The sequence below is a fragment of the Scyliorhinus torazame genome, chromosome 17 (assembly GCF_047496885.1).
Source record: "Scyliorhinus torazame isolate Kashiwa2021f chromosome 17, sScyTor2.1, whole genome shotgun sequence".
Classification (NCBI taxonomy): domain Eukaryota; kingdom Metazoa; phylum Chordata; class Chondrichthyes; order Carcharhiniformes; family Scyliorhinidae; genus Scyliorhinus; species Scyliorhinus torazame.
This window is the reverse complement of record NC_092723.1, coordinates 166,526,277-166,553,644: the sequence shown is the minus strand read 5'-3', so window position 1 is coordinate 166,553,644 and position 27,368 is coordinate 166,526,277. Positions and strand designations below refer to the sequence as shown.

Here is a 27,368-nt window from a genome sequence, read left to right as displayed (position 1 = left end):
ACTTCTCGGGCTATAAGCTCAACGTAGGGAAAAGTGAGCTTTTTGTGGTGCATCCAGGGGACCAGGGAAAGGGGATAGACGACCTACCATTGAAGAGGGCGGAAAGGAACTTTCGGTACTTGGGGATCCAGGTGTCTGGAAGCTGGGGGGGGCCCTGCACAAGCTCAATTTGACACGGTTGGTGGAGCAGATGGAGGAGGATTTCAAAAGATGGGATGTGCTGCCACTCTCGCTAGCGGGCAGGGTACAGTCGGTTAAAATGATGGTCCTCCCGAGGTTTCTCTTTGTGTTCCAGTGACTTCCTATTATGATTACCAAGGCCTTTTTTAAACGGGTAGGTAGGAGCATCATGGGTTTCGTGTGGGCAAATAACACCCCGAGGGTAAAGAGGGTGTTTCTGGAGCGTAGCAGGGACAGGGGAGGGCTGGCGCTGCCGAATCTGTGCGGCTTTTATTGGGCAGCCAACGTGGCGATGATCCGAAAGTGGGTAATAGAGGGAGAGGGGGCAGCGTGGAAGAGGTTGGAGATGGCATCCTGCAGGGGCACAAGCCTGAGGGCGCTGGTGACGGCACCGCTGCCACTGTCGCCGACAAGATACACCACGTGTCCGGTGGTGGCGGCGACGTTGAAGATCTGGGGGCAGTGGAGACGGCATAGGGGCGAGATGGGAGCCTCGGTGTGGTCCCCGATCCGGGAGAACCATCGGTTCGTCCCGGGAAGGATGGATGGGGGGTTTCGGAGCTGGCATCGGGCAGGGATTAGAAGAATGGGGGACCTGTTTATAGATGGGACGTTTGTGAGCCTAAGGGCGCTGGAGGAGAAGTTTGGGTTACCCCCGGGAAATGCATTCAGGTATATGCAAGTGAGGGCGTTTGTGAGGCGGCAGGTGAGAGAATTCCCGTTGCTCCCGGCACAGGGGACTCAGGACAGGGTGATTTTGGGTGTATGGGTCGGAGAGGGCACGGTTTCGGCGATCTATCAGGAGATGAAAGAAGAGGAGGAGGCCTCGGTAGAGGAGTTAAAGGGCAAGTGGGAGGAGGAGCTTGGGGAGGAGATAGATGAGGGTCTGTGGGCTGATGCCCTGAGTAGGGTTAATTCCTCTTCCTCCAGGCTCAGCCTAATACAATTTAAGGTTACTCACAGAGCGCATATGACAGGGGCGAGGTTGAGTAGGTTCTTTGGGGTGGAGGACAGGTGTGGGAGGTGCTCGGGAAGCCCGGCAAATCACGTCCACATGTTCTGGTCGTGCCCGGCACTGGATGGGTTCTGGAGGGGTTTCACGAGGACCATGTCCAAGGTGGTGAAAGTCCAGGTCAAGCCGAGTTGGGGGTTGGCACTATTTGGGGTAACGGACGAGCCGGGAGTGCAGGAGGCGAAAGAGGCCGGTATTCTGGCCTTTGCGTCCCTGGTAGCCCGGCGAAGGATCTTGCTATTATGGAAAGACGCAAAGCCCCCCAGTGTGGTAGCCTGGACAAATGACATGGCAGGGTTCATTAAGCTGGAGACGATAAAGTTTGCTTTGAGAGGGTCTGCGCAGGGGTTCTTCAGGCGGTGGCAACCGTTCCTCGGCTATCTCGCGGAGCGTTAGGAGGAGGTCAGCAGCAGCAGCAACCCAAGGGTGGGGGGAGAGGGGGGATCTCTTTCGAGGGGGGTATTTGGGTGGGTGGGGGGGGGGGGGGGGCTTCCCCAAGGGTACCTTTGAATGTCATATGGGGGGGGTTACTATATACGAGGGAAACCCAATGTATAAGTTTGGTATTATTTTCGATTGTTGTATTTGTGTTCTTTTTTCTTTTTGTTATGGGGGGGGGGGGTTGTTAAAAGTTTTGTTGGAAAAATCTGAATAAACATATATATTTTTTTTAATGTATTCTTTAAAAAAATATTATACTGAATCCCAACTCTTTCAAGTTGCAAAACACTGTGCCCAGTGCTGAAGCAATGACTGCTTTCATCTCCAGGACCTCAGTAACATGTCCTCTATGTGACTAAAGTCTATTTTGCCTCCAGGGTGGAAGTTCCAAAGTGATGCAACCTTGGACAGTCTCAACTCCATTCTAGACAACTGCGGGGCACAGCATCAAATTTACATTTACAAATTCCAGACCCAGCGGTTTGAAAGCGGTGCATCCTGTTAGGATTCCCAGAAGCACTGCTTCTGTTTCTCCAACTCCTTCCGATGTCAGGCAGTTGAGTTCCTTCAAAAAAGACATTTCTACACAGCAGCAACTTAATGCAACAAAAATGGAATGTGCCCAAAGACAGCAGTGGCCGTGTCAACAAATGCCAGGTCAGAGTCAGAATTAAACACAATAAAAGGTGATTCACACAGAAGAACATCAGCGGTTTTCCTGGGAGACAGAGGTAGTAATAATAATCACTTATTGTCACAAGTAGGCTTCAATGAACTTACTGTGGAAAGCCCCTAGTCGCCACATTCCGTCGCCTGTTCGGGGAGGCCAGTACGGGAATTGAACCCACGCTGCTGGCATTGTTCTGCATTACAAGCCAGCTATTTAGCCCACTGTGCTAAAGCAGCCCCTAATGTCACTGTACTAGTAATCCAGATGCTTAGGCTAATGCCCAGGGGACAGCAGGTTCAAATTCTGCAATGGCAGCTTGTGGAACTTAAATTCAAATAATCAATCGAGAATTAAAAAGCTAGCCTGAGTAAAGGTGGCCACAAAACCATTGCCGATTGTTGGAAAAATCTATCTGCTTTACTATTGTCCTTTAGGGAAGGAAATCTGCCATCCCCTCACCCTCTTTCAAAGAGCCAGTACAAGCTTGATGGGCCAAATTGCCTCCTTCTGCAAGATGCTGTGATTTTTGCCATGGGTGATGGGACATTGACCTAGTTTCAGCCAGAAAGGCACAAAAGTCACTCGAATAAATTATTTGAAATTATTCAAATATATTTATTTATTGGCTCAACGTGCTGTGCTGAGAAATAACAATTAACCCCACACCGCTTTACACCACATCTAAAACCCACCATGAGCTCATTTCAGACAATATGTTAACAAATGAAACAAATTCTATTCCCCACTAATGAAATCATTCTTCTGGCTGATCAATAAACAATTAAGATGGAGGAACAATCCATGGTTGAGCTTAAGCCATCTTGATCCAGCTTCCACTGGGAACCGTCCATGATGTAGCAATCTCACTCGGAAGCCTTAACAACGATCAATGTCTGGGGTGTCTGTCCGTCCTTCAGAGGAGACACGAAGCTCAGCGGAAATCAGATTTTTATTAGCAACAGAATTTTACAGGCCACCACCAGCAGGTTTGCAAGTAGTAGGGTGCTGGGTGGAGGGAGAATCCCCTGATTGGGCTTCAGGTGGGGGGGGGGGGGTTACTGGCCCCCTTTCGAGATCGCACAAAGGTTCTGGGCCCCAGCCCCCACCACCCCACTCCAGCTGCCCTTCAGATCAAGATCTCTACCCCTCTCAGCTCGCCCCCCCCCAGATTATTTCACCTCCCTACCACCAGACCCCGGACTTCCCCAGGTCCTGTGTGCCCTGCAGTTTACGTCTGGAGACTGCTTGCAGTATCGACAGTGGCCTCTGCTCCCAGTGGCACTTCTGGGACTACAGAGCTGCCAGCTTATCAGACTGCCTGGCAAGCTCTCCCGAGGCAGGACTTCCATCCCAGTAAGGGATTAAATGATCCTCAGAGCGTTAAGTGGTTCTGGACAGCCGGCATTGGCAGGGATGCCTTCCCCCACCAACTTCTCTGGCGGATCGGCGGAAAGCCGCACTCTCAAGAAAAATTCTGTTTGAGTGTTACAGGAAGGCAGGATGGGGCTGGAACACCTGGAGGGGAGCCGAGGGGGTTTAAGGCGGGTTTCTGGGACGGTGCGGAGGAGGTTTTACTTTCAGGTTAATGACCTGTCATTCAGAACGGAGTGATGAAACCTGAAACATTCATTCTCTCCACAGATGCTGCCTGACCTGCTGAGTATTTTCTGCACAATGGGCAACATATTAAGAGTATCACCTCCAGGTGCACTCTCTGTTGGTCGTACTTAACGTACGGCAACATCACCCCCAATACCATCATCAAGAAGCAAAAAACCTGAACAGAAGTGTCCCCTTTGTTGATGGGGAACAGCTAATTAAAAAAACAAACAGTGCAAATAAAAGTGGATTAAAATAGATAGGTGCTTGATGGCCAGCACAGACACAGTGGGCTCTTTCTATGACTCAAAAGGAAACTTCTAGAATTTCAGAGGCCAGATGGGCAGCACAGTAGCACAGTGGTTAGTTAGCACTCTTTGTAGTGCCAGGGACCTGGGTTCGATTCCCGGCTTGGGTCACTGTCTGTGCGGAGTCTGCACAAGCTCCCCATGTCTGCGTGGGTTTCCTCCGGGTGCTCTGGTTTCCTCCCACAAGTCTCGAAAGACGTGCTTGTTAGGTGAGTTGGACATTCTGGATTCTCCCTCTGTGTACCCGAACAGGCGCCGGATTGTGGCGACTAGGGGCTTTTCACAGTAACTTCATTGCAGTGTTAATATAAGCCTACTTGTGACACTAATAAAGATTATTAGTACGTGGGTGAACAAGACTGCAGAAGAGTGCAGGCATCCAGACTAACCCCACCTTCCAAGGGCTATGTCCATCATGGACCTCTGAACGGCCACCTTGCTCAAACCCAGGAATAAAGTTGTCTAGTCTTCTTTTCACTGGACTAAATTAAGATTTTTTTTTGCCAATTCCCACCTTTCAGATGTGATTCAGTTGGAGTTATTCCCAGTTTCTTGAAGTACTGATCCGTTTCTGGATCCACCACCAGCAGCCTGGCCTCTTCCTCACTGGCTTTGATCCAAGCTACAACTTCACTATGCTTCTTCCCTTCAATATTCACACCATTCACCTGCAAAGAAGCAAGAGACAAACACATGATTCTCCCAGAGCATTTATCAGATCCCAATTCTGCGAAGAGACCAGTGGGATCATTGGTGAACTGTGAAAATGATTAGGAGGGTTTGGAAACGGTTTTGTTACCTCCACAACTCTGTCTTGGGCCCGCAGGCCAGCTTTAGCAGCGCAGGAATCTGGATCAACCGATCGGATGTACTGCCCAGGCTTCGCTTTCTCACTGTGTAGGTTGAAGCCATAGCCATTTTGGCACTTCTTCATGCAGCACAGCCGAGGGCACAGTTCTTTGGTTTGTCCATTGAGTTCCTGCAACATAATGGAAACACAAGACATTTGTTTTTAAAGTATGTGACTTTATCTGTATCCTTGCTGTATCCACGGGCAGCACCCGGACACAACCAAACAACTTGCATGTATCTAGCACCTTCAATTTAGTAGCAATATCCCAGCAGTATTAGCAAACATAATCTGGCACCAATATATCACATAGAGATATTAGGACAAAGCTTTGGGCTTCAAGGAGTGCTTTAAAGGAAGAGGGAGATGTGAAGATGGTTATGGAGGGAATTCAAGAGCTTTGAGCCAAGTCGGTGGGGTGGGTGGGGAGGGGGAATGAATGCAATATTTTTAGTTTAGACAACTCTGCTTTCCAAAGATATTCCTTCGCCACGTCTTCGTTGAGAGCAGCGTATTAAGAAATTAGGAACAAGAGTGGATCATTCATCCATCAAGCCTCTTTTACTATTCAATGAGATTGTGGCTGATCTGCATCTTTAACTCACCTGCCTTGGATCTGTAATGCTTAATATCTTAACTCAGCAAATGCCTATCAAACTCGACATTTTCCGTTGACCCCCCAGCTTCATTGGATTTTCTAGCGGGGAAGAGCTTTGCATTTCCACTGCCCTCGTGTGTGGAGAAGCGCTTCCTGACATCATCAGTAAATGACCTGGATAGAAGTTAAGGGTGCACCCCCTTGTTCCGAACTCCCAGTCAAATTATTTTTCTCTATCAACCCAATTATATATATTTCTATTCGTTCATGAGATGCAGGCGTCCCCGAGGCATTTAAGAGTCAACCACATTGCTGTGGATTTGGAGTCACTTCTGGGACATTCCAGGTAAGGATGGCAGAATTCATTCTCTAAAAGGACATGAGTGAACCACATGGATTTTTACAACAATCAGCAACAGTTTCATGATCATCATTAGACTTTTAATTCTGGATGTTTATTCAAATTTCACCTTCTGCAGTGGTGGGATTCGAACTCCAGTCCCCAAAGCCTCCTGGGTTCCTGGATTGCTAGTCCAGTGACAATACCATTACGCTACTGATTCCCCTTGTTTATATCGCCCCCTAATCTTCCATACTCAATGGAATCCTAACCTTGTCGATGCAGCTTATCCTCAAATATGTACTCACTGCATCCTCCTTCCATAAACTACTATTTCTTCTCTCCTGTCACCATCTTCAATATGACATTTCCTTCATTACAACTGTGACTACACGCCAAAAAGATGCCCTGCAGGAATTCACCAGGACTCCGCAGACAGCACCTTCCAAACCCATAACCGCTACCATCTAGAATGACAAGGGCAGCAGATGCATGGAACACCACCACCTGGAGGTTCCCCTCCAAGCCATCCCCATCCGGACTTGGAAATATATCGCCATCCGGTCACTGGGTCAAAATCCGCCAACTCCCTCCCTAACAATCTGTGGGAGTATCTACACCAAAGGTACTGCAGTGGTTCAAGTAAACAGTTTGCCACCACCTTCTCAAGGGCAGTTAGAGATGAGCAACAAATACTGGCCCAGCCGGTGATGCCCACGTCCCGCAAATTAATACAAAATACCTAATTTGGCTGTAAAATGTTTTGGGACAACTGGTGATTGTGAAAGGCACTATATAAATGCACATCTTTTTCACTCACTTCCCAAAGTTCCTGCCCAGTTTGCATTTTTACAATGAGTAAGACGTCAGTATGAATTGAATAACCCAAACATATCAACCAATAAAAAGACAATGCTTCAATTAATTTCACACTTGGATCATAAGAACATAAGAACTAGGAACAGGAGTACGCCATCTGGCCCCTCGAGCCTGCTCCGCCATTTAATGAGATCATGGCTGATCTTTGTGGACTCAGCTCCACTCTCCGGCCCGTACACCATATCCCCGAATCCCTTTATTCTTTAGAAAGGCATCTATCTTTTTCTTAAAAACGTTTAAAGAAGGCGCCTCAACTGCTTCACTGGGCAAGGAATTCCAGAGATTCACAACCCTTTGGGTGAAGAAGTTCCTCCTACACTCCGTCCTAAATCTACCTCCCCTTATTTTGAAGCTATGCCCCCTAGTTCTGCTTTCCCCGACCACTGGAAACAACCTGCCCGCATTTATCCTATCTATTCCCTTCATAATTTTATATGTCTCAATAAGATGCCCCCGCATCCTTCTAAACTCCAATGAGTACAGTCCCAGTCTACTCAACCTCTCGTCATAATCTAATCCCCTCAACTCTGGGATCATCCTAGTGAATCTCCTCTGCACTCCCTCCAGTGCCAATATGTCTTTTCTCAGGTAAGGAGACCAAAACTGAACACAATACTCCAGATGCGGCCTCACCAACACCCTATACAATTGCAGCATAACCTCACTAGTCTTGACCTCCATCCCTCTAGCAATGAAAGACAAAACTCGATTAGCCTTCTTAATCACCTGTTGCACCTGCACACCAACTTTTTGCGACTCGTGCACCAGCACACCCAGGTCCCTCTGCACAGCAGCATGTTTTAACATCTTACCGTTTAAATAATAATCCATTCTGCTGTTATTCCTCCCAAAATGGATAGCCTCACACTTGGCAACATTGAATTCCATCTGCCAGACCCTAGCCCATTCACCTAACCTATCCAAATCCTTCTGCAGACTTCCGGTATCCTCTGCCCTTTTTGCTTTACCACTCATCTTAGTGTCGTCTGCAAACTTTGACACATTGCACTTGGTCCCCAACTCCAAATCGTCTATGTAAATTGTGAACAACTGCGGGCCCAACACTGATCCTTGAGGGACCCCACTAGTTACAGGTTGCCAACCAGAGAAACACCCATTTATCCCCACTCTCTGCTTTCTGTTAGTTAACCAGTCCTCTACCCATGCTACCACTTTACCCTCAATGCCATGCATCTTTAGTTTATGCAGCAACCTTTTGTGTGGCACCTTGTCAAAAGCTTTCTGGAAATCCAGATATACCACATCCATTGGCTCCCTGTTATCTACTGCACTGGTAATGGCCTCAAAAGATACTACCAAATTAGTCAGACACATACTACCCTTTGTGAACCCATGCTGCGTCTGCCCAATGGGACAATTTCCCTCCAGGTGCCCCGCTATTTCCTCCTTAATGATAGATTCCAGCATTTTCCCTACAACCGAAGTTAAGCTTACCGGCCTATAATTACCCGCTTTCTGCCGACCTCCTTTTGTAAACAGTGGTGTCACGTTTGCTACTTTCCAATCCTCTGGGACCACCCCAGAGTCTAGTGAATTTTGATAAATTATCACTAGTGCGTTTACAATTTCCCTAGCCATCTCTTTTAACACTCTGGGATGCATCCCATCAGGGCCAGGAGACTTGTCTACCTTTAGCCCCATTAGCTTGCCCAATACTGCCTCCTTAGTGATTACAATCATTTCAAGGTCCTCACCTATCATATCCTTATTTCCATCAGTCACTGGCATGTTATTTGTGTCCTCCACTGTGAAGACTGACCCAAAAAACCTGTTCAGCTCCTCAGCCATTTCCCCGTCTCCTATTATTAAATCTCCCTTCTCATCTTCCAAAGGACCAATATTTACCTTAGCCACTCTTTTTTGTCTTATATATTTGTAGAAGCTTTTACTATCTGCTTTTATGTTCTGAGCCAGTTTACTTTCATAGTCAACCATACTATTCTTTATGGCTTTTTTAGTAGCTTTCTGTTGTCCCCTAAAGACTTCCCAGTCCTCTAGTCTCCCACTAATTTTTGCCACTTTGTATGTTTTTTCCTTCAATTTGATACTCTCCCTCACCTCTTTAGATATCCACGGTCGATTTTTCCCCTTTCTACCGTCGTTCTTTTTTGTCGGTATGAACCTTTTCTGAACACTGTGAAAGATCGCTCGGAAGGTTCTCCACTGTTCCTCAACTGCTTCACCATGAAGTCTTTGCTCCCAGTCTACTTTAGCTAGTTCTTCTCTCATCCCATTGTAATCGCCTTTGTTTAAGCACAAAACACTAGTGTTTGATTTTACCTCGTCATCCTCCAACTGTATTTTAAATTCCACCATATTGTGGTCGCTCCTTCCGAGAGGAACCCGAACTATGAGATCATTAATCAATCCTGCCTCATTACACAGGACCAGATCTAGGACCGCTTGTTCCCTTGTAGGTTCCATTACATACTGTTCCAGGAAATTATCCCGGGCACATTCTATAAACTCCTCCTCAAGGCTGCCTTTACCAACCTGGTGAAACCAATCGATATGCAGATTAAAATCTCCCATGATAACCGCTGTACCATTTCTACATGCATCCGTTATTTCTTTGCTTATTGCCTGCCCTACCATCCTGTTACTATTTGGTGGCCTATAGACTACTCCTATCAGTGACCTTTTCGCCTTACTATTCCTGATTTCCACCCAAATTGATTCAACCTTGTCCTCCATAGCACCAATATCATCCCTTACTATTGCCCGGATGCCATCCTTAAACAACAAAGCTACACCACCGCCCTTACCGTCCATTCTATCCTTTCGTATAGTCTGATACCCTTGGATATTTAACTCCCAGTCGTGACCATCTTTTAACCATGTTTCAGTAATGGCCACTAAATCATAGTCATTCACGATGATTTGCGCCACCAACTTATTTACCTTATTTCGTATACTACGAGCATTCAGGTAAAGTACACTTATGCTGTTTCTTATGTCTTTGTTATGAATCCTAACACCTTGATCAGTAACTTTTCGCAATTTATTTTTCCTCTTACCCTTTCTCCTAATTTTCCTTGTCTTTGAACCCATATCTCCACATAATAACCTGTCACGTAACCTGCTGCCTTGATCTCCATTAACCATTATACTGTCCATAGCTTTACACTTCCCTTCCCCCCAACTTGCTAGTTTAATGTCCTTGTGACCAACCTAGTTATCCTATTCGCTAGAACACTGGTCCCAGAATGGTTCAGATGAAGACCGTCCCAACGGTACAGGTCCCTCCTGCCCCAGTACTGATGCCAATGCCCCATGAAATGGAATCCCTCTTTCCCGCACCACTCCTTTAGCCACGTGTTAACTTCTCTAATTTTCTCAACCCTTTGCCAATTGGTACGTGGCTCGGGTAGTAATCCAGAGATTATAACCCTGGAGGACCTGCTCTTTAATTTAGTCCCTAGTGTTTGATAATCCCCAAACAGGTCCTCTTTCCTAGTCTTACCTATGTTGTTAGTCCCAACGTGGACCACAACAACTGGATCCTCCCCCTCCCTCTCCAAAATCCTTTCAAGCCGATCAGAGATGTCCCTCACCCTGGCACCGGGCAGGCAACATACCATGCGGGACTCTCGATCTGGCTTACAAAGGATGCCATCAATCCCCCAATTATAGAATCCCCTACAACTACCACTTGTCTTTTTGCTCCCCCCTCTTGAATGGCTTCCTGTACCACGGTGCAGTGGTCAGTCAACGCATCCTCCCTACAGCCCTCTTCCTCATCCACACAGGGAGCAAGTACCAGGATCAGCAATCTAAAGCCTCAATCTTTGGTTAAAAAACAGTGGCTCCATTGGAATGGCGTCCATTCTAATTGAAAGAGACACGTACTACACACCACTGCCAAGCACTCTTCTCAACTCTTATCAATTTGTTCTCAGGCCAATATACAAGGATAATTTTTTTCCAAAAGATGGTCCCTGACACTACCTTGCCTGCCAGGAACACAAACAATTTTCCGTCAACAGAAGCTTCGGTTTGGGAAAGTAAAATTGACCGAATCTTTGAACAACTTCTGTAATCAAGTGCTCAGTTAATTGAATCAAGTAAATCAACAATGATGCATAGACCAAACTAATCAATGCAAGAGAGCCCTTTGCCCTTGGATGTGTCTAATACTCTTATTTTCAAGTCATTGGCCTGGGTGACGCAGTGCCACAAGGTTGCGCACTGTCTGTATTTAATGCGGCACAGGAAGGCGTGATTAGATATAATCTCAAAACTTCACAGCAGAAGAAAATGACCTTCCACACCCTCTCAAGTAACACCTATCTGTTGAAAATGCGGTCTGATAACAACGGCCAACCATCCAGGTTGAAAGAGAGAGCCACACTTTAAAATTACAAATACTATACAGATATAAGAAACAGGCCATACAGAACTGCAAACCTGTTCCCTCATTCAATATTAGGCTGATGATATGCTGAATGTTTAAAGGATGAGCGCTGATAATATGGATGGGAGGAGGGAAAGATAGAATGCCCAGCAAGGAGGACTGGGTCAGATTGTGTAAGGCACTCTGTCCTGGCGAATATTTATCTCTCAACCAACATGACTAAATAGCACATGCCGTTTGTGGGAGCTTGCTTGTGCCAATTGGCTGAGACATTTCCCATATTACAACAGTGACGTCTTTGTGGAACACTAAAGGACTCTGTGTTACTCTGATAATGGACTGAGCAACAAAAGGACTACAGGCAAGCTAAGCAAGATTCCATCAATTGCAGGGCACAGTAGCAGAGGGGGTACCTTCAGTTGACATTCAATAGCAACAAATACAGCATCTGTGCTGCAGATGTGTCCTAAAGTGCACTCACCTACGTACAAATCAGATAAGCCGTTTTATGGCTCCTAACCGAAATGAAAGTCGCCACAGTCCCAGAGGATCATAGGCTGCTCTCTCCCGTGTGTGAGAGAGAGGCCTGACTGGCGGTGATTTAACCCAAGGGTCACCACACCTCAGTGAGGGACAAGGTTGAAAAGGTGGGGCCCTTCAGAGAATTGAACCCGCGCTGTTGGTGTCGTTCCGCATCACGAACCAGCCAGCCAGCCAACTAAGCTAACCGACATCTGTTCCCAAGTGCATGCAGGTCTTCTCATCTGTTGGGTAAGGTACCCTCCCCCCAAAGTCAAAATGATCTGCAGCACCGCACTGACAATTCACCCCATAATGCAAACTGTGCAGTGTCAGCCTGCCAAAGAACGGCTATTGCTTTAAGAAGGTGCTCTGCAGCATAAATGCATTGTGAGGAGAGATACAGGAGAACGCTTATTGGAATCCACCTTGAAGAGCTCATACGTCATGAATATTGAAAGCAAAGCGAAAACGGTTTATAATTGTCATCTGAACTACAATATTGAATGACAGCCTTTATTTGGCGCACAGTGGTATTATTCCATGCAACAGATACTGCAGTTTTTTTCTCCCCCAAAGACAAAACCAAAAATGTCAATCAGGAATCCCGGATGTTGCAATGAGAGGCAAGTAGTAATACCGATGGAAGTAAATGATAGCAAATGCTACAATCCTTTAAAGTATCACGGTATTTATTCCACTCTACTTAAAAACTCACAACCTTGTAAATAGTTAATTGTGGTGCATAAATTTGGATCAAAAGAGTATTGGAATTGGTATGCTTCCCCCCACATTGTTTGTGGTCAAACATATTCCCCATTGGTACATCGAACACGTCGGTTTCGGTGGCAGCTAACCCAACAGGCAAATAAAGCTAAAAAAAAAATCTTCTGCGCACTATTTTAAAGTAACAGTTAGCAAATCAATCACACATATATGGGTTGATCTCTTTGTGCACCATCTGCAGTTCACAACTGCACATTATTCCACCAGCTACGTGTCCCAACACTTACAATCCTGATTGTGTACATTATGGACTCACCCAGACACATACTTGCAATGCCCAAGTTCTAAATTATCGCAAAATTCTCCATTATAATAGCTCACATTAGTTTTTTGTTTTAAAAAGCGCATTACTCACTTGTGCCTATTTTTGACAAACTGTTCTCATGCTTGACATAATGATCCCAATTCATGATGCATGTTCATGAAAATATATATTTGTAAAGCTTACGGTAGATTTGTGATGTTATTCTTCACTGATAGATACGCTGTTCAAAAGTTGGACATTTTGCTTTCAAAGTATGAGTTACTCGAAGTCTGATGGCTTTCTCCCCCCAAATAGTGGACTTTTTGCTGTTAAAGTTTCCAAATACCAGTGAGTCTTTTATGTAGTTTTCTTCTAATTTCGGATTTTTGATTGATCACTTCAAAAGAATGAAACTCCAGAATCAATGGGCATTCTAGTGCGTGAATGAAACGGAAGTGGAGACACCGCTACATCATACAGTGCAGTATGTGGCTGAAATCACCACCAACTGGTACAGATGCAAGCTGGCAAGAAACTTTTGATTCCCTACCAGCCTGTTCATTCTACTAGAGTCAGGCAGAGTTTAGCTGCATAATGCGTTCTGCGATTACAATAATGAGTGTAACAGGCTACTGAACCATAAAATATTATGTTACTGCTTTGCTATTTTCCACAATTAATGATGCTCAAGCTTTGGTTTGATCAATGTCCTTTCGTTCAACCAGTGTGGGCCGTATTGCACAAGACTACTACAGCTCAAAACAGCACTATCGTCTCGAAGATATTTTATTCCAATCATCATGCACGGACCTTCACTGAAGTTCAAGTTACTGAAGGATCCATTATAGAAAAGTAATCCTTGTAGAAATGTCCCAAACAGCTTCAACAGGCAATTAAATGTGCTGGAATATAAAGACTGTCATTATGTAGACAAGAATTGTCAGATAAACAGCAATGTGATAAATGACCGGTTAATCTGTTTTGATGAGATTGAGACGAAGAGGAATGTTTGTAGGAAAGCAAACTCCCCACTCTGAGCAGCTTTGGATCTTTGACAGCGACTATTCTTTCAGAAAATAAGATTTGGGCTACAGTATTAGAGTAATTTAAGACCTGGCATGGTATATCATAAGACTGAGAGGAACAGGTGACTTTGCACCCATGGTTCCCACAGCTTTTCAGTACTGGAATTTACCTTTCCTTATGTCCAGGTCTGCTGTAAACCAATTGAGGAACTGATTGCAGTAGGGAGAGAGAAGGGAATTAACGCTTCGAGTCCGTTTGGCTCTTCGTCAGAACCGGGTGAGGGGGAAAATCTGTTTGATACTATATTGTAGCTGGAAGAGATTGCGATGAAAATAGAGCAAATTTAGGAACAAGAGATAGATTACCAGGTGTGGGGGCGTGAAGATGTGTTTTTCCATTGAGACAGAGATATTAAAAGAAGGGTTAAGATGGAGAAGAAAAGGGTCACAAGTTGTTGAACTTATAAACAGGGTTCTCCGGTCACCATCTCAATTGATGTTTGTGGGAGCTGCTGCGAGTTCATAGTTGAGGTTCCCCCGACATTACCACAATAACTATACGTCAAAAAGGTACTTGATAGGTGTTCTGGCACATCCCGAGGTTCAGCAAGTTCTTGCCACCTGTCGTCATCAGGAGACGATGTGGGAAAGGCAGCAACGAGGGCACCCAGATTGCCAAAGGAAAACCAACCAGACGCGGCAATGTGGCAGGGTGCAATATCCCACAACACACCCAGCAAACTTCCAAAGCCTTCCAGGTGTTGGTTGATTGTATTCCTGGAAATCTTGTCACCTGGGGCGAAATTCTCCGGTATCGGCGCGATGTCCGCCGACTGGCGCCCAAAACTGGCGTAAATCAGTCGGGCATCGCGCCACCCCAAAGGTGCGGAATGCTCCGCATCTTGGGGGGCCGAGCCGCAACCTTAAGGGGCTAGGCCCACGCCGGACAAATTTCCGCCCCGCCAGCTGGCAGAAAAGGCCTTTGGTGCCCCGCCAGCTGGCGCAGAAATGACATCTCCGGGCGGCGCATGCGCGGGAGCGTCAGCGGCCGCTGACGGCATTCCTGCTCTTGCGCAGTGGAGGGAGTCTCTTCCGCCTCCGCCATGGTGGTAAGGTAGGTGGTTTAATCTACACCGGCGGGACAGGCATTTTAGCGGTGGGACTTCGGCCCATCCGGGCCGGAGAATCGCGGGGGGGGGGGGGGGGGGCGCCAACCAGCGCGGCGCGATTCCCGCCCCCGCCGAATATCCGGTGCCAGAGAATTCGGCAACCGGCGTGGGCGGGATTCACGCCAGCCCCCGGCGATTCTCCGACCCGGCGGGGGGTCGGAGAATCTCGCCCCTGATGTCCCATCTCTATCTCCCCACCTCCACGCTCTCTCCACTGGTTCACCCGACACATCCACTTTCATTTGGCCACATTGTTCTATGATCACCTGACAGTCAAGAAGCATCTATTCAGCCTTTTATTCCTGTCTGCAATAGTTTTGTCAAAGTAAATTCAATTATCCAATTTTGGGCTGAATTTTCACTCCCAGGTTGGGAGCTCAGAGTTGGAAAAAATTCCTGACTCCGCAAGCCCGACTTGGGAGAAGGTACCCTGAAGCTTTGGATTTTCGTTCCAGGGGGCCAGGTGTAAACAGGAATCAGGCCTGGTGCCCCGAGTAACAACCTGCAGCCAAACCCAGGGGCTGTCTGGTGTCAAGGCAAGATGTTGAAAAAGCTCACGTTGGTGCTCAGAGTCTTTGTCAGGTACAATAAAAATAATAAAACAAAAAAGTCCCCACCCCTCATGCCCTATGCATGCCAACAAATGCCACCTTATGGTCCCAACCCACTCGTGACCCCTCATACCCTTCATGTCAACCTTTTCTCATCCTCATGGCCCTTTATAGCCCTTATGCCAATTTAGTGCCAATCCTTGCATCCATTCACCACCCTTTACCTTCACATTCTCCATGCCAACTCACCCAGTGTCCAACATGGGAAGACCTCAGGGGCCATGGTGAGTTGAAATAAAAGTTCAATATCTATTGCAGACTTCACTATTTAAAAAAAAAACTAATTCATAACAGCCCATTCAATCTATTTAAATTCCTCCAAGTATTTAATCCATTATAAAAGCAAACATTCGACTTCCGGGTGCGGCGATGGCCAGCTGAGTCGCACGTTTCGGCAGCTCCCGGTGGAACGGACTTTTGGGCTCTTAATAAGAGCCCCAACGGCAATTTTAACGGCTAAAAGTACTGTGCGGTGAACCAGAAGGGAATCCCCCCTGGATACGGATGAAAAAAGGAGAGGAAGGTGGCCGGATTGCGGTGGATCCTTTATTTTTTATTTTTTTTATAAATGTTTTATTGAAAATTTTTTCCCAAACAACAATTTTTCCCCTCTTACAAAGCAAACGCAACAATAACAATACAGAAATTTTAAACAATACACAAGTAACAAAACCCCTTTATCTTTGACCTAAACTAAACCCCCCCTCCCCCCCCCCCCCCCCCCCTCCCCCTGGGTTGCTGCTGCTGGTCATCTGTCTTCCCTCTAACGTTCCCCTAGGTAGTCGAGAAATGGCTGCCACCGCCTGGTGAACCCTTGAGCCGATCCTCTCAGGGCAAACTTTATCTGCTCCAGTTTAATGAACCCCGCCATATCATTTACCCAGGCCTCCAGTCCGGGGGGTTTCGCCTCCTTCCACATGAGTAGGATCCTGCGCCGGGCTACTAGGGACGCAAAGGCCACAACGTCGGCCTCTTTCGCCTCCTGCACTCCCGGCTCTTCCGCAACTCCAAATAGGGCTAACCCCCAGCCTGGTTTGACCCGGGCCTTCACCACCCGCGAAATCACTCCCGTCACTCCCTTCCAATACCCTTCCAGTGCCGGGCATGCCCAAAACATATGTGCGTGGTTTGCCGGGCTCCCGCCACACCTCCCACATTTGTCCTCCACTCCAAAGAACCTGCTCAATCTTGCTCCCGTTATGTGTGCTCTATGTAGCACCTTAAATTGAATCAGGCTAAGCCTGGCGCATGAGGAAGAGGAATTTACCCTGCTTAGGGCATCAGCCCACATACCCTCCTCTATCTCCTCCCCTAGTTCTTCTTCCCACTTTCCTTTTAGTTCGCCCACCGACTCCTCCCCCTCTTCCCTCATCTCTCGGTAAATCTCTGACACCTTGCCCTCTCCAACCCACACCCCTGAAAGCACCCTGTCCTGTATCCCCTGTGTCGGGAGCAATGGAAATTCCCTCACCTGTTGTCTAGTAAATGCCCTCACCTGCATATATCTCAAGAAATTTCCCCGGGGCAACTTATACTTTTCCTCCAATGCTCCCAAGCTCGCAAAAGTCCCATCTATAAATAAATCTCCCACCCTCCTAATTCCCAACTGGAACCAGCTCTGAAATCCTCCATCCATTCTTCCTGGGGCGAACCTATGGTTGTTCCTGATTGGGGACCCCACCAGGGCTCCCCGCACCCCTCTCTGTCGCCTCCACTGTGCGGTGGATCCTTTAGAGCAGCGGCAAGGAAGGCAAGCAAAAACTAAGATGGCGTCGGAAGGTGGCAGTTTAATATGGGGCCCTGAACAACACGAGTTTTTGAAACGCTGCGTGGAAGAACTTAAAAAGGAAATGAAGAAGGAGCTGTTGGCCCCGATATTACAGGCGATCGAAGGGCTAAAGGAGGAGCAAAAGACCCAGGAGCGGTAGCTTCGGGTCGTGAAGGCAAAGGCTGCCGAGAATGAGGACGACATACAGGGCCTGGTGGTGAAGACGGAGATGCACGAGGCACACCATAAACGATGTGTGGAAAGGCTGGAGGCGCTGGAGAACAACGCGAGGAGGAACAACCTAAGGATTCTTGGTCTTCCTGAAGGTGCGGAGGGAGCGGACGTCGGGGCATATGTGAGCACGATGCTGCACTCGTTAATGGGAGCAGAGGCCCCGGCGTGTCCGCTGGAGGTGGAGGGAGCATACCGAGTGATGGCGCGAGGACCGAGAGCAGGAGAAATTCCCAGAGCCATAGTGGTGAGATTCCTCCGTTTTAAGGACAGAGAGATGGTCCTTAGATGGGCAAAGAAAACTCGGAGCAGTAAGTGGGAGAACGCGGTGATCCGCGTATACCAAGACTGGAGTGCGGAGGTGGCGAGAAGGAGGGCGAGCTTTAATCGTGCCAAGGCGGTGCTTCACAAAAAGAAGATAAAATTCGGAATGCTGCAACCGGCAAGACTGTGGGTCACATATCAAGGGAGGCACCACTACTTTGAGACGGCGGATGAAGCGTGGACTTTTAGCGTGGAAGAAAAATTGGAATGAGCGGGTTATTAAAAAAAGAACGTTTGAAACAAAGTGGTGGGGCGAGTATGGGGGGCGAAGAGTGGGGTAAAAAGGGGGGAAAGAGGAGTTTTGTGAGATTAATCCTGCGATGTGGTAACTTTTCTCTCTTCCACAGGAGGTGGTGGGGGGAGGAAAGGAGGTGGAGGAGATGGGGCGTTGGCCATTGGGGGCGGGGCCAAGGGGGAAGCGCGGGCTCGGTTCCCGCGCTATGATAATCATGGCGGGAATAGGGAAGCAGGAAGGAGGGGGCGTCGCACGGTGCGAGACGAGGTCATGGGGGGAAGCCGAGGTCGGCCAGAGTTTGCTGACTTCTGGGAGCAACATGGGGGTCTAACTACGCTAGTGGGGGATCTAGCGGGGGGGTGGGAGGAGGGAATTATTGGGCTGCTGCTGCTGGGGAGAGGGGGGAGCTGGTATGGGGTGGGATGGGCGGGGGGGCACCGCCTGGGGGGGGGACACAGCTGCGTGGGAACCGGGTGAGGAGCTGGAAAAAGGGGATGGCTAATCGGCAAGGGGGAGGGGTAAAAAGCCCCCCAACCCGGCTGATCACGTGGAACGTGAGAGGGCTGAACGGGCCGATAAAGAGGGCACGGGTACTCGCACACCTTAAGAAACTTAAGGCAGACGTGGTTATGTTACAGGAAACGCACTTGAAACTGATAGACCAGGTGAGACTACGCAAAGGTTGGGTGGGGCAGGTGTTCCATTCGGGGCTAGATGCGAAAAACAGGGGGGTGGCTATATTAGTGGGGAAGCGGGTAATGTTTGAGGCAAAGACTATAGTGGCGGATAGCGGGGGCAGATATGCGATGGTGAGTGGCAAACTACAGGGGGAGACGGTGGTTTTGGTAAACGTTTATGCCCCGAACTGGGATGATGCCAATTTTATGAGGCGTATGCCAGGACGCATCCCGGACCTAGAGGTGGGAAAGTTGGTAATGGGGGGAGATTTCAATACGGTGTTGGAACCAGGGCTGGACAGGTCGAGGTCCAGGACTGGAAGGAGGCCGGCAGCAGCCAAGGTGCTTAAAGATTTTATGGAGCAGATGGGAGGAGTAGACCCATGGAGATTTAGCAGACCTAGGAGTAAGGAGTTTTCGTTTTTCTCCTATGTCCACAAAGTCTATTCGCGAATAGACTTTTTTGATTTGGGAAGGGCGTTGATCCCGAAGGTGAGGGGAACGGAGTATACGGCTATAGCCATTTCGGATCACGCTCCACATTGGGTGGACTTGGAGATAGGGGAGGAAACAGAAGGGCGCCCACCCTGGAGAATGGACATGGGACTAATGGCAGATGAGGGTGTGTGTCTAAGGGTGAGGGGGTGCATTGAAAAGTACTTGGAACTCAATGATAATGGGGAGGTCCAGGTGGGAGTGGTCTGGGAGGCGCTGAAGGCAGTGGTTAGAGGGGAGCTGATATCAATAAGGGCACATAAAAGAAAGCAGGAGAGTAGGGAATGGGAGCAGTTGCTGCAAGAACTTCTGAGGGTGGACAGGCAATATGCGGAGGCACCGGAGGAGGGACTGTACAGGGAAAGGCAAAGGCTACACGTAGAATTTGACTTGCTAACAACGGGTACTGCAGAGGCAGTGGAGGAAGGCACAGGGTGTACAGTACGAATATGGGGAGAAGGCGAGCAGGTTGCTGGCCCACCAATTGAGGAAAAGGGGAGCAGCGAGGAAAATAGGGAGAGTGAGGGATGAGGAAGGAGAGATGGAGCGGGGAGCGGAGAGAGTGAACGGAGTGTTCAAGGCATTTTATAAAAAATTATACGAAGCTCAACCCCCGGATGGGAGGGAGAGAATGATGGGCTTTCTGGACCGGCTGGAATTTCCCAAGGTGGAGGAGCAGGAAAGGGTGGGACTGGGAGCACAGATTGAAATAGAGGAAGTAGTGAAAGGAATTAGGGGCATGCAGGCGGGGAAGGCTCCGGGACCGGATGAATTCCCAGTTGAATTTTACAGGAAATATGTGGACTTGCTCGCCCCGCTACTGATGAGGACCTTTAATGAGGCAAAGGAAAGGGGACAGCTGCCCCCGACTATGTCTGAGGCAACGATATCGCTTCTCCTAAAGAAGGAAAAGGACCCGCTGCAATGCGGGTCCTATAGACCTATTTCCCTCCTAAATGTAGACGCTAAGATTCTGGCCAAGGTAATGGCAATGAGGATAGAGGATTGTGTCCCGAGGGTGGTCCATGAGGACCAAACTGGGTTTGTGAAGGGGAGACAGCTGAATACGAATATACGGAGGCTGCTAGGGGTAATGATGATGCCCCCACCAGAGGGGGAAGCGGAGATAGTGGTGGCGATGGATGCCGAGAAAGCATTTGATAGAGTGGAGTGGGATTATCTGTGGGAGGTGCTGAGAAGATTTGGTTTTGGAGATGAGTATGTTGGATGGGTGCAGCTGTTGTATAGGGCCCCAGTGGCGAGTGTGGTCACGAATGGACGGGGATCTGCATACTTTCGGCTCCATAGAGGGACAAGGCAGGGATGCCCTCTGTCCCCATTATTGTTTGCACTGGCGATTGAGCCCCTGGCAATAGCATTGAGGGGTTCCAAGAAGTGGAGGGTGTACTTAGAGGAGGAGAAGAACACCGGGTATCTCTGTATGCGGATGATTTGCTGTTATATGTAGCGGACCAGGCGGAGGGGATGCCAGAGATAATGCGGACACTTCGGGAGTTTGGAGAATTCTCAGGTTATAAACTGAACATGGGGAAAAGTGAGTTGTTTGTGGTGCATCCAGGGGAGCAGAGCAGAGAAATAGAGGACTTTCCGCTGAGGAAGGTAACAAGGGACTTTCGTTACTTGGGGATCCAGATAGCCAAGAATTGGGGAACATTGCATCGGTTAAATTTAACGCGATTGGTGGAACAAATGGAGGAGGACTTCAAGAGATGGGACATGGTATCCCTGTCACTGGCAGGGAGGGTGCAGGCGGTTAAAATGGTAGTCCTCCCGAGATTCCTCTTTGTGTTTCAGTGCCTCCCGGTGGTGATCACGAAGGCTTTTTTCAAAAGGATCGAAAAGAGTATCATGAGTTTTGTGTGGGCCGGGAAGACCCCGAGAGTGAGGAAGGGATTCTTACAGCGTAGTAGGGATAGGGGGGGGCTGGCACTACCGAGCCTAAGTGAGTACTACTGGGCTGCCAATATCTCAATGGTGAGTAAGTGGATGGGAGAAGAGGAGGGAGCGGCGTGGAAGAGATTGGCGAGGGCGTCCTGTAGGGGGACTAGCCTACAAGCTATGGTGACGGCCCCATTGCCGTTCACACCGAAGAAATACACCACAAGCCCGGTGGTGGTGGCTACACTGAAGATTTGGGGAAAGTGGCGACGGCATAGGGGAAAGACGGGAGCCTTGGTGGGTCCCCGATAAGAAATAACCATAGGTTTGCCCCGGGGAGAATGGATGGGGGATTTGGAATATGGCAAAGAGCAGGAGTAACGCAACTGAAAGATCTGTTTGTGGATGGGAAGTTCGCAAGTCTGGGAGCGCTGACCGAGAAATATGGGTTGCCCCAAGGGAATGCATTTCGGTATATGCAACTGAGGGCTTTTGCGAGGCAACACGTGAGGGAATTCCCGCAGCCCCCGACGCATGAGGTGCAGGACAGAGTGATCTCAAAGACATGGGTGGGGGACGGTAAGGTGTCAGATATATATAGGGAAATGAGGGACGAGGGGGAGATTATGGTAGATGAGCTGAAAGGGAAATGGGAAGAAGAGCTGGGGGAGGAGATTGAGGAGGGGCTGTGGGCGGATGCCCTAAGTAGGGTAAACTCATCGTCCTCGTGTGCCAGGCTAAGCCTGATTCAATTTAAGGTGTTACACAGGGCGCATATGACTGGAGCACGGCTCAGTAAATTCTTTGGGGTAGAGGATAGGTGTGCGAAATGCTCGAGAAGCCCAGCGAATCACACCCACATGTTCTGGTCATGTCCGGCACTACAGGGGTTCTGGGTGGGGGTGACAAAGGTGCTTTCGAAAGAAGTGGGGGTCCAGGTCGAACCAAGCTGGGGGTTGGCTATATTTGGGGTTGCACAAGAGCCGGGAGTGCAGGAGGCGAAAGAGGCCGATGTTTTGGCCTTTGCGTCCCTAGTAGCCCGGCGCAGGATACTGTTGATGTGGAAGGAAGCCAAGCCCCCGGGGGTGGAGACCTGGATAAATGACATGGCAGGGTTTATAAAGCTGGAACGGATTAAGTTCGTCCTAAGGGGATCGGCTCAAGGGTTCACCAGGCGGTGGCAACCGTTCGTCGAATACCTCACAGAAAGATAGAGGGAATGGAAAAGAAGAAGGCAGCAGCAGCAGCCCGGGTGGGGGGAGGAACCAGAAGGACTCTCAGGGTTGTTAATATATATGTATAATATGTATAGGTCGTTGCTATAAATAATTGTATATTGGACTGTTCAATCATATTTTTGGAGAGTGTTTATCTGAGACAAGGCAGTTGCCATTTAGTTTTAGTTTTAGTTTTTGTTATATTATTTATTCTTTGTTTATAAAGCAGGGCATTGTTATTTATACTGTTATATTATTGTGTAAAGGATACACAATGTACTGTGATGGTTGACCAAAAATTTTCAATAAAATATATTTTTAAAAAAAAATAAAAGCAAACATTCACATTCATAGCACCATACCAAAGACAGCTAATCAGTTTATAACCATTTGGCGCTGTTAATCCAAGTATGCACTTACAACCACCACCTACCCCACAACTGTGATAATGACCGGTTGTGCAAGCAATCTTATAATGATAACCTTCAGGCAATGTCAACAACTAGTGAAATTGCAAAAACAATCTATCCATAGAATCCCTACAGTGGAGAAGGAGGTCAGTCAACCCATCTAGTCTGCTTCAACCCTCTGAAAGAGCACCCTGTCTAGGCTCACGCCACCGCCCTATCCCGGTAACCAGACCTAACAGCACATCTTTGGACTGTGGGAGGAAACTGGAGCACGCGGAGGAAACCCACGCAGTCATGGGGAGAATGTGCACCCAAGGCCAGAATCACACCTGGGTCCCCTGGCACTGTGAGGCAGCAGTGCTGACCACTCTGCCACTCAGCAGGTTATTGTTTTTTCGAAAAAATGTAAGGGCTTGGGGAGTCAAATAACCTGATGGCTTTACAGAGTCATTGAGTTCATCCACTTTATCTTCACATTCAGGCCTACTCTGAAAAACCTCAAAGGGTAACTGACCTTTCCAAATAACCAACAGAATCAGACCTTTTCCTCAAACGTCTAAAGCCCACAAGAATTATACCGATTTGAAGATAGTTTCACTTTTACATGTGCAGCCGCTTCCATGAATGACGGTTGCGCAAAATAGAAAAACAAAACTTTAAGGCACCAACTGCAATCAAAATTAAACAAAAAAACAGGTTACATTTACAGTGTTATTTAGTAAGCTTATGGCACTGGGAACAAAGACTTCTTGAAAACAGATTTTTTTTCCTGGCAATAGTCATTCTAAAGCACTGGCCCAAAGGGAGCCCTTCAAATTGATATATAAAGAGTGAGAGGGATCACCGATGAGGACTGAAGCTTTCCCCTTAACTGTGTTGTTAAATAAATTATCAAGCTGCATCTGCTGTATATCAATGATTTTACCTGCAGTGTTGACAATTCTAGCCAGCTTACTTTTGCATGTCACGCTCAGGTTACCATACCAGACTGTCCTGTTAAATGTAAAAATGCTCTCTACCAGCAATACAACCCATCCCAGTCCCCCCCCCCCCCCACACCACCACCACCCCTTGCTCCCAGGAAACATCAGTGATGCTGGATTCTAGCACCATTTTGGTTAAGACATGGAGCCTCTCTTGACACCGTGAACATTCAGTTTTAGAAAGCAAACACCTCAAAAGATCAACTCCATTATCCTGGAGTTTAGTGTTTGAATTCCTGGAGAATCTGGGTAATCCTGGAGAATTGGCAACCCCAGGACGAAGAAAATTCCACATTCTTGAGCATTCTTTAGTGATAATTAATTTGAATCACAGAAAATTTGATAGCACAAAAAGAGGCCTTTCTGTCCATCAAGCCATTGAAACACAATTTGAATTTATACAGCACCTTTTACAGTCACGAGACACCCAAAACCCTTCACAGCCAATGAAGTAATTTAAGTGTAGTCACTGTTGTAATGTAGGAAATGCAACAGTTAATTTGTGCACAGCAAGCTCCCACAAACAGCCATGCAGTAATGGACAGATAATCGGTGTCTGTTATGTCAACTGAGGGCAGATGTACTTGGCTTAATGTTTATCCTAAAGGATGGCACCTTCGGCATCGCAGCACTCCCTCAATACTGCACTGGAGGGTCAGTTCTGATATTTGTCCTTGAGCCTCTGGAGTGGGACTTGAAGCCACAACCCTCCGACTCGGAGGCCAGAGCGTTGCCAACTGAGCCACAGTTGGCACAAGAGACGGTAAAGGCACAGTCAAGAAATATTCCTTGCCCAGGTATTTTCAAAGTAAACATGCAAACCTTGATCACAGGAGAGGGATAGCTGTTTGATGTTTGAAAGAGCTATGGGTAGAGAGCTGGGATTGTGCAACTGAGAGATCTGTTCATAGATGGGACGTTTGCGAGTCTGGGAGCGCTGACGGAAAAATATGGGTTGCCCCAAGGGAATGCATTTCGGTACATGCAACTGAGGGCTTCTGCGAGGCAACAGGTGAGTGAATTCCCGCAGCTCCCGACGCAGGAGATTCAAGATAGAGTGATCTCAGGGACATGGGTGGGGGATGGTAGGGTGTCGGATATATACAGGGAAATGAGGGACGAGGGGGAGATCATGGTGGATGAGCTGAAGGGAAAATGGGAAGAAGAGCTGGGGGAAGAGATTGAGGAGGGGCTGTGGGCTGATGCCCTACGTAGGGTAAACTCGTCGTCCTCATGCGCCAGGCTAAGCCTGATACAATTCAAGGTTTTGCACAGGGCACATATGACCGGAGCAAGGCTCAGTAAATTTTTCGGGGTAGACGATAGGTGTGGGAAATGCTCGAGAAGCCCAGCAAACCACACCCACATGTTTTGGTCATGCCCGGCACTGCAGGGGTTCTGGGTGGGGGTGGCAAAGGTGCTTTCGAAGGTGGTGGGGGTCCAGGTCGAGCCAGGCTGGGGGTTGGCTATATTTGGGGTTGCAGAAGAGCCGGGAGTGCAGGAGGCGAGAGAGGCTGATGTTTTGGCCTTTGCGTCCCTAGTAGCCCGGCGAAGGATATTGCTTATGTGGAAGGAAGCCAAACCCCCAGGCGTGGAGACCTGGATAAATGACATGGCAGGCTTTATAAAACTAGAACGGATAAAGTTTGTGCTAAGGGGTTCGGCTCAAGGGTTCACCAGGCGGTGGCAACCGTTCATTGACTACCTCGCAGAACGATAAAGGAAATGGGAAGGTGACAGCAGCAACCCGGGGGGGGGGGGGGGGGGGGGGGGGGGGGGAGGGCTCGGGTGGGTCCTCAGGGGTGGTTTTTGTATAGATATTTGTACTTGGTTATGTATATTGGATTGTTTGATTTTATTATCTGGAGAGTTATTATTTTTGTTATGGCAGTTGCCATTTAGTTTATATATTATTTATTTACTTGTTAAAACGGTCACTGTTATTTATATTGTTTTATTGTTGTAAAAAGGGAAAACCTTTGTATTGTTTTGTTTGGCTGAAAAATTTGAATAAAATATATTTTTTTTTAAAAAGAAAGAGCTATGGGAAAAGAGAAGTGGGACTGATGGAATAGCTCTTTCTGAGAACTGACACAACGGGCTGAATGGCCCTAATCTTCTGTTCCGATTCTATGAAAGCAACATTTCCTACCATTTCACCTCATCCTTCCACGTGTAAGTACTAGGAGGAGATTCAAAATTGATGAAAGTACTACAAAACGGTAGCCCGGTTGTACACATCTTGGTGCGTTTTTGTTCTCAAGTAAATAAGAGCCTCTCCAGCGGTTGTTAAATAAATCTGTGCAGATTATTATTAATGACTACTTTTTACTGGAGTTGGGAGGCAGGCAGGCAGGGCGTGTACTGTCATCGTAGTGATGTCTGTTTAGCACATTAAGTAGATTCAGGAAGAGAACCTTTGGTTTTTCTGACATTGATTCATGGTGCCATCCTACTCCGAAACAAAAGATTGCAGAGCTCAATAGATTGACCCAATTTCCTTTGTCTTCCTTTCCTCCTTGAGAAAAAAAAACATCCGTTGTTGTAAATTTTGCTGCAGGGTGCATGGTTTCTACATGGTTCACCATTTACAATGCTTAGTGATGTTCTGCAATCAACTTGGTAAAGACAGGAAACGGTCCTGTACGAGCATATACCAGGCGACAAATCTCCAGGTGATAAACTGTATCCCGTATTGATGAGTCAGTACAGCAGGGACACAACTCATCAATCCTCGTGTACAAGTCCATTAAGGACCTGGAATGCGTGGTCAGTCAGTAAAACACCCAAGTAAATTCTCCCTGCTGAAGCCAGAGATAAATTATAAATTTTACGGAGCTTCAGTTTCATGGCTTTTGACCACCATTGCAGTGTAAATCACCTCGGCATCCATTCTCTGATCATAAACATCATGGACTTGATGGGCTGAATGGCTTTCTTCTGCACTGGAAAAAAAATATCTACGGGCAGCATTTAATAGGTCCCAATCAGAGGAGAACATGTGATCAGGCAGAAAGGCTTGGGGTGGAGATCCTGCCAATTTCTGACTCAGACTCGGGCCCGAGGGTGGCCTTCTCATCTGGAGGCCAATTTAGGCAATCCAAGTGGTGCCTTAAGGGCCCCATCCCACTGCTGCTGGTATTTAACAGGTTAAAAATGTGTTTGAATAAATACCGCATGTGACGATCAATTAGGCTTTAACCTTGTAAGAATTAAGTCTGTTTTACACATATACATATTTACATTGTTGAGAAGATGTTTATCGATTGTAAAACTTTGCATTGAACAATGCTTTGCAAATGTTGGGTGTGTTAAATTGAGGAGATCACCAGTGATATTCTTTATTTTCTCCAAAGGAAGGTCACAAGAACAATCCCGGAATGAAGGGCTTGTCATATGAGGAGCGGTTGAGGAGTCTGGGTCTGTATTCAGAAGGATGAGGGGAGATCTCATTGAAACTTACAGAATACCGAGAGGCCTAGACAGAGTGGACATGGAGGGGACGTTTCCAGTGGTAGGTGAA

At 47.6% G+C, this 27,368-nt stretch overlaps 1 protein-coding gene across 1 annotated transcript in view; it reads right to left on the bottom strand.

Annotated features, from left to right (window-relative positions):
• Positions 1-27,368, bottom strand: part of LOC140394377 (Na(+)/H(+) exchange regulatory cofactor NHE-RF2-like) — a 175,535-nt gene that overhangs the window by 17,987 nt on the left and 130,180 nt on the right. The window contains exons 3-4 of the mRNA XM_072481582.1: positions 5,010-5,189; positions 4,725-4,878 (exon numbers count right to left, since the gene is read on the bottom strand). Coding sequence (XP_072337683.1) covers positions 4,725-4,878; positions 5,010-5,189 — 334 coding nt within the window. The remainder of the gene's footprint in view (positions 1-4,724; positions 4,879-5,009; positions 5,190-27,368) is intronic.